This window comes from Erpetoichthys calabaricus, chromosome 12 (assembly GCF_900747795.2).
Source record: "Erpetoichthys calabaricus chromosome 12, fErpCal1.3, whole genome shotgun sequence".
In the NCBI taxonomy this organism is placed as follows: domain Eukaryota; kingdom Metazoa; phylum Chordata; class Cladistia; order Polypteriformes; family Polypteridae; genus Erpetoichthys; species Erpetoichthys calabaricus.
This window is the reverse complement of record NC_041405.2, coordinates 1,939,789-1,955,598: the sequence shown is the minus strand read 5'-3', so window position 1 is coordinate 1,955,598 and position 15,810 is coordinate 1,939,789. Positions and strand designations below refer to the sequence as shown.

The 15,810-nt window shown below is 41.5% G+C and overlaps 2 protein-coding genes and 1 long non-coding RNA gene across 4 annotated transcripts in view; 1 reads left to right on the top strand and 2 right to left on the bottom strand.

Moving 5' to 3' along the window:
• The window catches only part of LOC114661667 (tripartite motif-containing protein 16-like), a 202,558-nt gene that overhangs the window by 95,831 nt on the left and 90,917 nt on the right, over positions 1 to 15,810 (bottom strand). The window contains exon 6 of the mRNA XM_051935155.1: positions 7,726 to 7,862. Coding sequence (XP_051791115.1) covers positions 7,726 to 7,862 — 137 coding nt within the window. The remainder of the gene's footprint in view (positions 1 to 7,725; positions 7,863 to 15,810) is intronic.
• LOC127529909 (uncharacterized) overlaps positions 1 to 15,810 on the top strand; it is a 60,712-nt gene that overhangs the window by 3,437 nt on the left and 41,465 nt on the right. The window lies entirely within an intron of this gene.
• LOC114662226 (E3 ubiquitin/ISG15 ligase TRIM25-like) overlaps positions 1 to 15,810 on the bottom strand; it is a 63,065-nt gene that overhangs the window by 41,910 nt on the left and 5,345 nt on the right. The window contains exons 2-4 of one of the 2 annotated variants that reach the window (XM_051935166.1): positions 14,455 to 15,045; positions 10,755 to 10,850; positions 9,680 to 10,017 (exon numbers count right to left, since the gene is read on the bottom strand). The exons of the other annotated variant lie outside the window; for it this stretch is intronic. Coding sequence (XP_051791126.1) covers positions 9,766 to 10,017; positions 10,755 to 10,850; positions 14,455 to 15,009 — 903 coding nt within the window. The 5' untranslated portion in view covers positions 15,010 to 15,045 and the 3' untranslated portion in view covers positions 9,680 to 9,765. Of the gene's footprint in view, positions 1 to 9,679; positions 10,018 to 10,754; positions 10,851 to 14,454; positions 15,046 to 15,810 lie in introns of those variants that run through there. 2 annotated transcript variants of the gene reach the window in all.

Genomic DNA, 15,810 nt, shown 5'->3' with positions numbered 1-15,810 from the left:
TTTTCTTTACTTCATTATATTATCTCATCAATCAGATAACTATGAAGGCGCTTTTACTTTTTAGCGGTCTTCTTAAAGAACAAATCAACCTTCAGGAGTGAGAGCAATGCATAATCATAAACCTTCACTGCATGGACGTGCACAAAAAGTGTGGCTACTGTCGCTCAAGCCCCACATTGTCCAAAGTTCTCTTTTCTCACGTTAGGAACGCATGAAATTTTGTTGGTATAGAAACGGAGAAAAAGCTACAACAATGTTGAGTGTTACAGAAATATAAGCTACTGCCTACAGTCCCATATACACTATAAATGAAGTGTAGTCTTCATCAGGAAAGTGACATCACTCTTTAGTTTTTTTGAAAGCGCACCACAAGCAGAATTCTTGGCACAAAAGTGAAGCAGCAATTTGCCAGTCTTATGTAGAAAGACGAGCTCCTTCAAACAAGATGGAACAGGAGCTCCTCGAGAGGAAGCTGACAATCCTCAGCAATATACTGAAAAACAGAGCACTGCTGCCGCCACTTCTCTTGGACACAAGGACTACACCAGTGGTGTCATCAGTCCTTTGCTACACAGCTGACATGTCCTTAGTGCTAAAGAAAGGCAAATTGTAATCTGGATTTGAACACTATACAGGGGTGTGAGAATCTGTGGCCAGAAATATTAACTCTTTCAGGGCGGATGTCGACTTTTGTTGAATTTAGGGGTAGAGGATGGTAATCAGCTGTAAACGATGACAAAACTTGTTACATTTTAGTTTGACTATCTTTGCTGGAAGGAAAGTTAGCTTCATTGATTTGACTTTGATTTTCTGTGTGTGCATGAATGGTGAAGAGTAAACAACCTCAAACATGGCATCGACATCTGGCGAGAGGCCAGAGCAAATGCATAAAGTAAAATAGTCCGTGGACGACATTTTGCATATTATCGCTGAATCAGACTGATTTGTCAGACTCCAAATGTAACGCAAGTGATCTGGACACGGAGATTGAAAACAAAGGTGAGTGCCAACATCAGCTGATCGGTCCCCAGCTGATCACATTTGTGTATCTAATGCACCTATGGCAACGTTCATTTTGTAGGACCACCACTTACAATGATAAGAGGTACAAAGCACTTTGTGTCACATTGCAACTGCCACCCACTTGCCATGTGAAGACAGACAGCCAGGCATTCCAGCTGGCCATTGAGTCGTCCCTGCGTGGCCTCCAGAGATGGCGATCAGGTGCCGACTGCAGTTACAGCATGCAGCAACAGATGTTTTATGTTGATTTATGGCTGAAACCACTGCTTTGTCTGCGGTGGTTTTGCACCCTGCCCTGGATTGGTTCCTGCCTTGTGCCCTGTGTTGGCTGGGATTGGCTCCAGCAGACCCCCGTGACCCTGTGTTTGGATTCAGCGGGTTGGAAAATGATGGATGGATTGCTTTGTATGCTTTTCAGAAAACTGAGTTTTTTGGAAAAAATTTTCAGCCCCCAAAGAGTTAAAAGCCAGAAATGATAACGGACAAGTGGTATAAAAGGGGGCAATATGAGCATGCTGGCGATTTCTGACAGCTACAAAGAAACACACTACTCTGGCTACAGGTGGCTTCTTTTCAACATATTGGACATCTCAGCATCTCTGGACGACCTTGAAGCCAAACTGGAACTCATCACAGGTGATGAGTCTTTCTTAAAGAACTGGGCCAAACATTGATGAGACCTGATATACAAGTGAGACAACATCTGCAGCCGCTTCAGGCCTAGCATAACGATAGCTGAGGCTTCAGATGTTACCCTCTATGACCAGAAACAACATCAGGAACATGTCAGCAGCTTTCTGTGAGTGTAAAACTCAGTGTATGTGTTGCTTTGAGAGTGTCAGAAAAAAAATGTGTTTGACTGTAAAAATACCTGAGGTCAAGAAGCTTCCAGAGAAAAGGAAAAAATGAAGCGTGGCGAGCCTGGGTGGGATAAACATGATCCATTGCTGGCCTATTAATTATAGAAGCAGGGTGACACGTCAGCGCATTACTTCTGAAAATCATAAAAAGGGTTAATTGTATGATCCCAGCAGGAGCACACCTTGGACTGACCCATCAAAGGGCCCACACACACACACACACACACACACACACACACACACACACACACGCACACACACCCTTAGAGGGCCAGTTCTGAAGTGCCAATTCCATTAAAACAGAAGACATTGGGATCTGGGCAGGAGACTGGAGAGTGCAGAGAACAATTCATGGGGACACTGGGAGAACATGGAAATTCTACATGGACAATGTCAAGGCTACAATTTGAGCAGAGTGACTTACAGACAGTGTTACAATAAAATATACTGAATTAAAAAGAGTTCTAATCTCTGATTTGCACGTACAAACAGGGACAGGGACTTGACTTTCTCACCATGTGTGTCTTCACTGCCTTGTCTGCTATTTTACTTCAGACAGAGTTTAAATTTTAAGTTATTAAGAAAACACCACTGTGTGCTGATTGAAAGTACAGAACTAAAACTTTGGGTCAGGGTAGGTGTTTCCCAAAAGTGAAGGGTTTTAAGTCTGAGGACCACTGAATGGAAGCTCTTATTGTTTTCTTAGAGATGACCACATTAAAGGATAGAGAGTTTATAGACTAGGACTGTCCCCAGTCACTATACTGTAGGTGGAGGAATGGCAGGGTAGCAGGCCAAGGTTTGAGTATGTGTGTGTTTATATGTGTGTGAATGTATCAGCCATGAAATGATAGTTGAACCCCAACACCATCAATTGACTCCCAATGTGACAGAAGACATAAAATGGCCCACAGGTGACAATGGTCACTAGTCAGAGGTGTTCAGAGAGCAGAATGGAAAGCTGGAGTCAAATCCAAGCCCAAACCCAGGATAGAGCAGCTCAGTGAAGGAGATGTTGAACCTGTGCAGGAGGGTCAGGGTGTTTGAGATGCCATAAAATGACAGAGATCCAGCGGGCTAGTTCAGATAGACACCTATTCTGTGAAAGCAGGGGGCACTGATTTCGATGTTCGTATTATTATGCCACACAGAGTACTTGGAATTAGAGCAGGACAAACTCCAGAATTTGTCATTGAATCCAAGAAAATATTCGGAATTCAGTTCTTTCCTTCCAACTCCTTCATATGCGACTCCAACCACAGCCCAGTTTCCATCCCACTCGACCTCCCAGTAGAAGTGAGTCCCACTCAGAGCTTCTCTGTACAGAACTTGTGGCAAAATCTCAAACCTGTCGGGATGATCAGGATACTAGGACACGGTCTTATTGTTTGTCACCTTCCTGTTTCCTTCAGACAGCCACTTGAGGTACTCCATTGTAGATTTGGAGGTGTGTTTGGGGATATTACCTTGTTGTAGAGCCCATCCTCTTAACTTTAACGTTTGTACAGATGGTGTGATGTTTGCCTCCAGAACTTGCAGGTATTTATTTGAATTCATTCTCTCCCCTCTACCAATGATGTGTACCCTGTGCCACTGGCAGCAGCACAAGCCCAAAACTTGATGGATCCACCGCCATGCCTAATAGTTGGAGACGTGTTCTTTTCCTGGAATTCAGCCCCCTTTTTTTCTCCAAATACACTTTTGCACTTCTTGGCCAAAAAGTTCTATTCTGACTTCATCAGTCAACAGGACTTGTTTCCATAATACATCAGGCTTGTCGAGATGTTCATTTGCAAACTTCAGGTGCTGACATTTGTGGCTACAACACTGGAAAAGTTTTCTTTCTGCTGATTCTACCATGAAGGATCTAAGTTGTTCAGGTGTCGCTGCACAGTAGAACAGCAGACCACCACTCCAGAGTCTGATGAATCTTCCTGAGGGTCTTTTGTAGTCAAACAGGGGTTTTTATCTATCTATCTATCTATCTATCTATCTATCTATCTATCTATCTATCTATCTATCTATCTATCTATCTATCTATCTATCTATCTATCTATCTATCTATCTATCTATCTATCTATCTATCTATCTATCTATCTATCTATCTATCTATCTATCTAACGAGCAGTTCTGTCAGAAAGTTTTCTTGGTCTTCCAAACCTCAACCTGACCTCCACCATTCCTGCCATTTCTTAATAACATTATGACCTGAGAAAACAGTGACCTGAAAACACTTTGCCATTGTCTTGTCACCTTCTTCTGCTTCATGAGCGTCAGTTCTTTTATTTTTCATAGTGTTAGTCAGCTACTTAGAGGAGCCCATGGCTGCTGATTGTTGGGACAAGTTGTGAGGAGTCTGAGAATTAATACAGCTTTGAAATTTGCATCACCTAACAAGGAGTTTGAACAAGCCATAGATAACCCTAACAAGCTAATTATGGTCTGAGACCACCTTGGGAAACGTTATCTGAGACCTCAAATATCTTTTTTTTTAGGTGCTCCTTTCCTTCTTTCACTGTACAATTGTATAAAACAAAAACAATTCACTAATCTTATATAAAATGCTGAAAAGAAACGTCTCATCTTTAACTTGATGCCTTTTGGTGATCAGTTCATCTTCTGCTCACTTGATTGTTCACAGTAACAGACATTTTAAGCAAGCGGGCCTAATCTTTTGTATGCCACTATATATTCAATAAGAAATTACATTACTCTTTTGCAAAAATATTTGTGGTTTTGCTCATTTCTGGTGTGCAGATCAGACGACATACACCACTGGCATGATCGACTTATCTAAGCAATCAAGAAAACTGTAATTGCCTTGTTATTGTTTTCTCAATATTACACAGCCATTTTAAGAGCTCCCTTCTTCAGACACCACTCCTAGTAGGCAGGGGAGAGTACAGGGGCCAACAAGAGACTGGCACACACTTTAGAATTAGCTGGCATTTAGGCTTCAGAGGAAAATAAAACAGGAATGCAAGACTATAGATAGTCTATGAGTGCATATGTGTCATGAAACGTGATTCCACCTGATGCTGACGTGGGATCTATTTGTAGACTGTGTATCCATATAAAATGTAATTCACATACCTAACGTGCATATGTTAACCAATAATGTTTTCCATATCTAATTTATTGTGTATTTCACAATACCGAAGTAAGATTTCAGTCAACGGAATGAGTCATTTATCACATGATAATTCATGCACTGACCACAAGCCTACTAATAAAGATGTGCTGAGCAACCTGCCAGCCCCAGGCCCAGGTAGGCATAACAATATGCAGTATTTGAACAAAAATAAGAAGAAAGAACACTGGAGTCTTAAAAAGTTTCATTGCTATTGTGTTAGTTCCACAACAATTATCCACTGAATGCAACAAACTGGTCAGGCACTGTGCGTCCCCCCAAAAGAGCATTCATTTGAGCAGTTTCTGACATCAGTGGAGAGGAAGGTGGATTGAAAGGAGTGAGAGCCCACAAGGTTTGTGTTACACAAAGGGATACTAATAATAATAATAATAATAATAATAATAATAATAATAATATTAATTCATAGTCTGTGCATGTGCAGGGTAAATTCAGGCCCTGAACTTTCTCTTACCTGAAGATTGAAGAGTGAAGTGTTTGTTTTGTCCAAAGTAAGAAGACATGCTATGAGAGTAGATGACGTAAAACATCTTTGAACTTTCAAACTGAAAAGAAGAGAAGAAATGTCCCTGGCCTGAGTGCTCTTAGAGAGTTTAAGGAACTGAAATTCAATCCATAGATATTTGCAACTCTCCGTTTCTTAACTTTTATTCATAAAGAAACAAACCATATGCTATTTTTTTAACATATTCATCTATTCAATAAATTGTATTGCTGATAATGAGTCACCTAAGTACAGAACCAGGACGAGTCCATAGCGGCTTCAACTGCTGCAAAGTCATTTATTATGCTACCTTTCAACACTTTATGACCTCAAACCATCATATAGCACCATGACTGTATATATCTCTTTTTGTATATAGCACCTTTCAACACTATCTCAAACCATCACACCCCAGAAGAACAACACAAGTTACTAAGATATAACTACTAAACAATCACTTCATCTAATAACGCACATTATTATACTTTCCTATTTCCCACTGTTAAGTCCTGAACAACATGATTGTCAACGTCTTTCATCAGAGCCCACCCTTAAACTTTAACGTCCATATAAAGGAGCCTTTGTTAAACTGTGATGTCTGCCAGTCTGATGTTCTCATTCTTCAGCCATTCTTCATTCCTGCTGCTCTTGTCACTGGCTGAATGCTCTATGAAATTCCAGTCACCTCTGCTGGTCACTTCCACAGCTCTCCAGTTCTTTGGTCCACACGCTTTATTGAGTTGATCTGAGTTTCTGAACTCCTTTAAATTCACAGTATGCCTATTGTTCTGTTCTATTTGAAGTGTCTCCAGGGCCCACCTTACAGTTCTTACTGCAGATCTGTCTGAGTGGACAGTTTTCTGGACGTTGTCCTCTTCATGCTGTGACTCTACTCTTTTTCTCTTTAACTCTTTCTTTCCCTCACTCTCTTTCTTTGGTTTTTCAGGTTACACATTTTTCTTAGTTGCCTCAAAGAAACTTTCTTATATACAAAGTTGAATTTGTGTTTGTCTAGTATGAAAATCCATGCATCTCTCCAGCAAACTTTGCACAAATTTCCCATTTTAGAATATTGAAAAAATTTTGATGAGAACACTCCATTCAGCCCTACAAGCTTATTCTATTTACCTCGATTGTCCACAATAACATCGAGATCTGAAGGTTCCTAAACTCCTACAGTCCACCACACTGTTTTCTCAGTTATTCCACCTCTGTGTGTTTCTTTGCATGATGAAATTCTTTCTAATATTTCTGCAAAATGTCCCCTTAAGTTTCCAAACATGTCACGCCACCAGTGCAAATGTGGAAAAGCATCAGAGGACTGATTCCCACTCATGCTTCATTATTTGCAAACTAAATTCAGATTTTAGATTCCAGGTGACAGGGATGCTTCTCTCATGTCACGCCTGTCCCCACGGCTTTACTTGAAATTCTAGTAGAGGCCGAGTTTAAATTTTAGATCTTTAAGGGAGCACCACCATGTAGCCAATGAGAGTACTGGACAAAAACTGGGGGTCAAGGTGGGGGGGCACCTAATAGACAAAAGCCTGATGTCCACTGAATGGAAGTCAGCTCACTGTCATGTCTTCTCACTTTCCTGTTGATGAAGGATGGGGGGTCCTATAACCATATGTTATAGGACCAGTGTCCAGTCCAGTGTCACTCTGGTAGGAGAAATGGCTGGTAGGAATGATGTGCCAGGAATGAACTTTATCCTGTTGTCTGGAATTTTTCGCTTTTCTCTAAAATAGCAAGAGAGTCTGTGTGAGAGAAGACATGAAGCAGTCATCAGATGACGCCAGTCACTGGTCAGATGGGTTCAGAGGACAGATTGTTACACTGGAATCCAACCCAACGCCAAACCCCAGGTACAGCGGCTCACTGAAGGAGATGTTGAACCTGTGCAGAAGGGTCATGGTGTCCGAGATGCTATAAAATGACAGCGAGCCAGCCGGACAGTCCAGATAGACGCCTATTCTGTTAGAGGAAGGGGTGCAGATTTGACTCTCCATTTTATTGTGGCGAACAAAGTAACGGGAAGGAGAGCAGCACAAACACCAGGACTTGTCGTTGTGTCCAAGGTGGCACTCCTCGTTCCATCCTCTCCTTTCTATTCCTTTGTATGCGACTCCAATGTCAGCCCAGATTCCAATCCACTCGACCTCCCAGTAGCAGCGAGTCCCACTCAAAGCCTCTCTGCACAGAACCTGGGGCTGAAATCGAAATCTGTCGGGATGATCACGGCGCAGGGTCACTGTCCCCTTGTCTGTCACCTTTTTGTTGTCTTCTGACAAATGGAGGCGCGGGTTTACCGTGTCGGGGTCCAGGGTGAGTGGACAGGAGTCTGAATAAACAGAAAAGAAAAACGATGGAGGAAGTCAGCAGCATTGGGGACACGTTATTGTAAGGAGTAACCTAGTTAGGTTAATCATTACTCACAGAAAAAGTAACTGAATGTGTGATATAATTACTTATTATAATCAATCAATCAATCAATCAATCAAATGTATTTATAAAGAACATTTAAAAACAACAGAAGTTGTACCAAAGTGCTGTACAAAGAAACAAGTAAGACTACTATAAAACTACCATCAATCCATCCATCCATCCATCCATCCATCCATGGATGGATAAAATAACCAGTTTAACAAAACAGTAAAAACTATTGAATATGCGACCTCACCCACTATAAAATTTGGAGGAGAAAATGTGAGTTTTTAACCGAGATTTAAACACCTCAATAGAAGGAGAAGATCTGATATGGAGCTGCAGATCATCCAAAGTCTTGGAGCAATAAGTGAAAAAGTTCCGTCACCCTTAACCTTCAGCTGTGATCTGGGAACTTCAAAGAGTAATGGAGCAGATGACCTCAAAACTCTCGATCCCAAGAGGGGATGAAGGAGATTGCAGATGTATTAAGGGGCTAGGGTATGTGTGACAGGTGTCGGCAGCTGAGAAGTGACATCTTCAATAGGAAGCAGCGTGCTAAGTAGGCACCTGTTTTGGTGATTGGCTCAGGTGGAGCTCAGGTCTGAAGACCACCATTTAGTCTTCTTATGCCAAGCTAGTAAGTCTCTTTGCTTGAAGAAGTTGTCAATGTGCAGGTAAAGCTGCACAAATGGGGTGCTATAAAACTAACATAAGATAAATTTCCATAATAATACATCTGGACTCCACTTTTGTTAATAATAATAATAAACTTCCTTTTTAATGACTGAAAAATAAAAAAGTTGAAAATACGACTTACATTTTATTAGCCCATTTCTGGTCCGCAGATTCTGCAAGTTGTGACCTTGAATACCAACCCCTGACAACAAAAAGTGGACACCAGAGAGTGACCCTCAAGCTCTCAACTTCTAATCCCACCTCAGTATTCACTTAAAAGGTCACCTGGGAACCCACAACCCACCGGTCTCAATGGTCTCCACAAACTCCCAGCCATGTATCTCCTCTAGGCTCTTCTTCAGATCACAAAGGTCCTTCTTCAGTCTCTCCGGTAGTAATTCTCCATTCAGAGTTGTGTTGAGCAGATCTTCATCTTCGTCCAGGACACAGAGAGATGAGATGTTCTACATGAGGGAGGGAGAAAGAAGGGGAAAAACGAGAGGCAAAGACTTGGGTGTCGAACAGGACATGATGGTTTGCTAGATGCAGGTATAGGAAGTTGTGTCACTACAACAACATCGAGGGCAACCACATTTAAACCAGCATGATAGCAAAGTTTTTTGGAATTTGTGGTAATTATTGCGAGAGAACTTATCAAGCTACTGTCAAGTTATTTTAAAACCAATTCTGGGTTGGGATTTGCTTTAGTTCAAGTTTTCTTTTTGACTGCTGCATGTTTTTGACCTCATTTCTGTTTTTCATCCATTTCTGGTCCTACTCACTTCCTTCAGATGTCTGCTGTGGTTATCGGTACATTCAGCCCCTGAGGAGAAAAAGAGAAAAGCAGAATGTGAGCCTGCAGTACTCATGATGAGCTGGACAGCCACCTGAAGGTCACTTGAGGACATCCAACCCACCCGTCTCACTGCTCTCCACACTCTCCAAGTTGCTGATCTCCTGCAGAGTGTTCTTAAGATCAGACAGATTCACAAAGAGACTCCTAGGAAGAACCTCTTTTTTAGTAATGGTGATAGGTGCATGATTCTCTTCAGGAGGAGATTCGAACTTCTAAGAGAGAAGAGAATACAGAAGAAGAGTTTAGAGACAATGACCTGTGAGTGAGACAGGCCTCCCGGTGTCCTTTAGATCAGCCTTTTCACCTTTAGGAAGTGGATGTTGTCATCTGTTTTTAAAAGCTTGGCCAGCTCAACATCTCTCTTCTTCAGCTCCTCGATCTCCTTCTCCAGTTGCTCGATGATCTTCTCGGTCTTTCTCACTTTCCGCTTCTCGTAATCTTTAATCACCTCAGTGACCTTTGACCTCAACTGCTCAATGGACTGAAGTACAGATCTGAAGGTCTCCTCTTGTTCCTTCAATTCCATCTCTGCAGTTCTCTGATGAGAAGAAGTCAGAAAATATGTTGAGCCACATGTGCTTCAGAAGAGCTGCAAACCGTGGAGATACTGATAACTGTTACTATTGTAATGGAGAACATAAATGTCTGAAAGTAAAAACTACATGAAGGTAAAACAATTCTGTCCCTCTAATTTGTTTGACACTAAGTAGCAAAAAGGAAAATGTCAAAAATATCAATGGGGTGGCCATTTTGTTAACATATGAGGGCAGGCAGTGTAGTGTAGTGGTTAAGGCTCTCAACTTCTGACCTTGAGGTTGTGGGTTCAAATCCCACCACTTCCACTGGGTGATCATAAGCGAGTCACTTGACCTGCCTGTGCTCCAACTGGAAAAGAAATTGGCTGTGATATCACAGAAGCGCTCACGTCGTTGGACACAACTTTCATCCAGTGTGCGAGACACCTTGGTGTCTGTTATATTTTAATTCATGTCCATTAGATGCCGTTGTATCATAAATGTTGTAAGTTGCCTTGGATAAAGGCATCGTCCAAATATGTATATTAAACATTTTCAAAGTGCTATTAATTTCACTTTTAGTGTCTACTGGTTTACTGTATTTATTAGAACATTGACATTCAAAGTTCCTAGCCTTTAATTGTGTTAAAGGCAAATCTTTACTGAAGACGTGTTTTATTTTTCCTGTTTTCACAGCATTCTTGACAAATCCATTCAAGTCACGTGTTGCTTTCCACAGTTAACAGGCCATGAGACTCACCTGAATCCTCAGTTTGGTTCCCCTCATCTCCTCCAGTTCTTTCTCTTTCTCCTCAATCACTTTTTTCACTTCATCTTTTTTGTTTCCCAGTTGACTCTGTGGGGGAGGCAAAATGGAGGAGAGATGTCTGAGGAGCAGAAAGACAGACAATGGAGTCCAGTAGACATTATTAGAAAGAAAACAATAGAAAGTGAATGAAGAAGGAGAGAAGACAAGTGGACCTCAACTCTACATCTTGGAGCCGAATGTGAGAGAGACCTGAGGGTCTGGACTGAAGGGATGATTGAGGCCGATGATAATAGAAGAGATTTAATCATTTTACATTTCCAAGGAAGTTTTCCTCCTTTATCTTTATCTGGATCCTATTGTTGAAGAAGTTTCTGTGTCGAAAGGGGGCACAAGTCACTGCAGCACCGTTAGGGAGTAACATCCTTTACTTTCCACCCCAAAACCTTGAAAGCTCCTTTAAATGAGTTTTGTGTTTCACCATTGAGAAGTCACATGAACAATGAAGTTTAGCATCAATTTCATGAAACTGTATGCAGAACAGATTGTATTGTTTTGGTCATCATTGTTGGAATGGATAGATGGTTTGAAGGATCTGTTCATAGTTGTCACATTGATGGATTAAAGGCCAGAAGTCCACATGACCGTCATCATCAAGTTCTTCCATGAGAACCCTGAATACAACGAGGACTGATTGAGGTCATTGATGTTAGGTAGAATGCCTAGAGGTGGCTGGGTGGTCTCGTGGCCTGGAACCCCTGCAGATTTTATTTTTTCTCCAGCAGTCTGGAGTTTTATTGTTTTTTCTGTCCTCCCTGGCCATCGGACCTTACTTTTATTCTATGTTAATTAGTGTTCCCTTATTTTAATTCTTATTAATTTTGCCTTTTTTCTCTTTCTTCATCATGTAAAGCACTTTGAGCTACATTATTTGTATGAAAATGTGCTATATAAATAAATGTTGTTGTTGTTGTTGTCACTGACCTCAAACATTTCTAATGCTTGAAACTAGCTGAAGACATTTTCATTCTCTAGTTCACACTAATATGGCTTCATTTGACGACCCATCTTTTGTTATTCATTTTGGACTTTTGTCCACACTGAAACACTTTCAACCACTATAAACGCATCACTTCAAAAACGTTCTCTAAAGTGAGTAAATTTGAAAATGATGAGTTTTATGTAGCTGTTTGGATGCAGAAAACAGAGCTGTCTGAAAATGATGACGTATGATTATTAATGATCAGGCACTGACCGCTATTTATTCTAATAATTCCCTTTGTGATCTCATCTTCACTGCATCGATTGTCCTTTATAACTTCTTTGCATCAGACGACGTTTACTGTATCTTGAACAACTTGAAAATTTCAGAATATTATTTTAGCAGAACTCTCAGCCTGTTTTCTCCAAGGCTTTGGCAACCTTATACTCTGACGCACAAGTGTGAATGGGGGACATCTTCAGCACTTGTACAGCATTAGAAATGCCACTCTGAGCCGCGGGCTGACCCTGCCTTTTTACGCCTTTCCCACTTTTGCCCTCAGACTAGCAGAACAGAAGCTCCAGGAAAAGTGACGTCACTTCCACATCTGCAGGAACTTCTGCCTCTTCCTCTTCCGTAATCAAATCAGATTGCAGTCACTTTTTAGGGCCCATTGTCATCTGAGTGTTGTAAATTTCCACTGCTTTAAAGTACAGTGGTGTGAAAAACTATTTGCCCCCTTCCTGATTTCTTATTCTTTTGCATGTTTGTCACACAAAATGTTTCTGATCATCAAACACATTTAACCATTAGTCAAATATAACACAAGTAAACACAAAATGCAGTTTGTAAATGGTGGTTTTTATTATTTAGGGAGAAAAAAAAATCCAAACCTACATGGCCCTGTGTGAAAAAGTAATTGCCCCCTGAACCTAATAACTGGTTGGGCCACCCCTTAGCAGCAATAACTGCAATCAAGCGTTTGCGATAACTTGCAATGAGTCTTTTACAGCGCTCTGGAGGAATTTTGGCCCACTCATCTTTGCAAAATTGTTGTAATTCAGCTTTATTTGAGGGTTTTCTAGCATGAACCGCCTTTTTAAGGTCATGTCATAGCATCTCAATTGGATTCAGGTCAGGACTTTGACTAGGCCACTCCAAAGTCTTCATTTTGTTTTTCTTCAGCCATTCAGAGGTGGATTTGCTGGTGTGTTTTGGGTCATTGTCCTGTTGCAGCACCCAAGATCGCTTCAGCTTGAGTTGACGAACAGATGGCTGGACATTCTCCTTCAGGATTTTTTGGTAGACAGTAGAATTCATGGTTCCATCTATCACAGCAAGCCTTCCAGGTCCTGAAGCAGCAAAACAACCCCAGACCATCACACTACCACCACCATATTTTACTGTTGGTATGATGTTCTTTTTCTGAAATGCTGTGTTCCTTTTACGCCAGATGTAACGGGACATTTGCCTTCCAAAAAGTTCAACTTTTGTCTCATCAGTCCACAAGGTATTTTCCCAAAAGTCTTGGCAATCATTGAGATGTTTCTTAGCAAAATTGAGACGAGCCCTAATGTTCTTTTTGCTTAACAGTGGTTTGCGTCTTGGAAATCTGCCATGCAGGCCGTTTTTGCCCAGTCTCTTTCTTATGGTGGAGTCGTGAACACTGACCTTAATTGAGGCAAGTGAGGCCTGCAGTTCTTTAGACGTTGTCCTGGGGTCTTTTGTGACCTCTCGGATGAGTCGTCTCTGTGCTCTTGGGGTAATTTTGGTCGGCCGGCCACTCCTGGGAAGGTTCACCACTGTTCCATGTTTTTGCCATTTGTGGATAATGGCTCTCACTGTGGTTCGCTGGAGTCCCAAAGCTTTAGAAATGGCTTTATAACCTTTACCAGACTGATAGATCTCAATTACTTCTGTTCTCATTTGTTCCTGAATTTCTTTGGATCTTGGCATGATGTCTAGCTTTTGAGGTGCTTTTGGTCTACTTCTCTGTGTCAGGCAGCTCCTATTTAAGTGATTTCTTGATTGAAACAGGTGTGGCAGTAATCAGGCCTGGGGGTGGCTACGGAAATTGAACTCAGGTGTGATACACCACAGTTAGGTTATTTTTTAACAAGGGGGCAATTACTTTTTCACACAGGGCCATGTAGGTTTGGATTTTTTTTCTCCCTGAATAATAAACACCATCATTTAAAAACTGCATTTTGTGTTTACTTGTGTTATATTTGACTAATGGTTAAATGTGTTTGATGATCAGAAACATTTTGTGTGACAAACATGCAAAAGAATAAGAAATCAGGAAGGGGGCAAATAGTTTTTCACACCACTGTAGGTGGATGTTATTTACTTCACAAACGAATAAACGTTTTTTGTTAATTGAGAACAACCACTGACACATTTTAAGTATTGAGTGTTAAATCAGGTAATAACAGTTCAACGCGCTCAATATCAGCAATCAATCCAGAAATACATGAAACGATTTCCTCTTCTCAAAGTTCACTTTGCTTCCCTGGCTGTGCACCCAGAAAACAAATAGAAGTGGGCTAAGACCTCAGGATGTCTCAGTGTGTGTTCCTCTGTTTTTGCCAGAAAGGACAAGAAGTGCTTAAGAAAGGACACGTCCTAGCGAAGGAATTTCATTCTAAGCAAACCCCAGAGGATGACGTTGACCCTTCACAATCCCCTTTCCATTCCTACTCCACTTCTTACCTGTTTCTCTGCTCGCTCATTTTCCAGTGTCACTGTGTCATGATGTTTATGTTCAGTCGCTGCACACATTGAGCAGATGCAGGTCCCATCAGTTCTACAGAAGATTTCTAGGACCCTGTGATGTTTTCTGCAGAGTTTGTCTTTAAGGTTTTCACTCAGCACCTCCACTTGGTGTCTCTTCAAGACCTGAGATTCCCGGTGCTGCTGCAGGTGACTCTCACAGAAGGAGGCCATGCAAGTCAAGCAGGTCTTTGAAGCTTTCCTTTTCCTCCCTATACACACGTCACAGGGCACATCATCAGGTCCAGCATAACTGAAGTTCTCTAGTAAATCCATTAATGTGGAGTTTCTTCTAAACTCTGGCCTGCTGTTAAATGTTCTTCTGCACTGAGGACATCTGTAGACCCCTTCTCTATATGACCTGTCACAGTAGTCATTAATGCACTTCATGCAGTAGCTGTGTCCACACAGGATGGTGATCGGATTCTCAATGACACAAAGACACACAGCACAGGTGTACTGATCCACAAGCCGAGAAGGTCTAGCTGAAGCCATTGTGAATGCAGCTTGAGGAGGACACTTGGGTGTTGTCTGTGGAGAAACAAAAGTTCAATTAATTCACCCCTTTAATACAATGTCGACACACCGGTCATTAGGATGTGTCCAATATTCTGAGAGAAAGCTTTGACATTTTCATATTTGATGTTTTATCTCAATTAGTAATCAGGACATATTTGCAGTATGCTTTGACTCTCACAAGTTCAAATTTAAAATCGTTTTACTGTGCACTCTTAAATTTAAAGGTACCCAAGTGGTTCTTCAGAGCGACGCCATAGGCCAGTGGTTCTCTAAGTGTGGTCCATGAGCATGTGCCTGGTGGACAGTGGGCTGGCCTCGTCACTCTGTTAGAAGAACTTCCTTCCTGATAAGGCCACATGAAATGACTCTAAGACAGCAACCACAGCGCACTCGGTCTGACATTTTGCAGATGATACCATTTTTTACGTCTACACTATTTTATGCTCCAATCCTGTTCTGCGTGCCAACATGGCTGCTAACTCACAGAGTAGCAATTTGAGAATTAGCCTGCAATACAGAAACAAACTGAGGAGCAATGCAAGTGTCACTGAGTTCTCTTTCTTGTCTTTCTTAGGGTGCCTTTAACAGGTTTAACAGCAGGAGTAACATGGCACTTAAATGAGATCGGACCCAGCTTCCCCGCCAAGCAGCTCGTGGATGGCTTTCCATTAACAGCCCTGTTGAGGCCTGCTAACTCAGTGTTTAGGCTTGTGGGCCATCTCTTCTTCTTTGTACCTCAGGCTGCTCCCGTATTTGTTCAAATGAGTATGTGCAGAA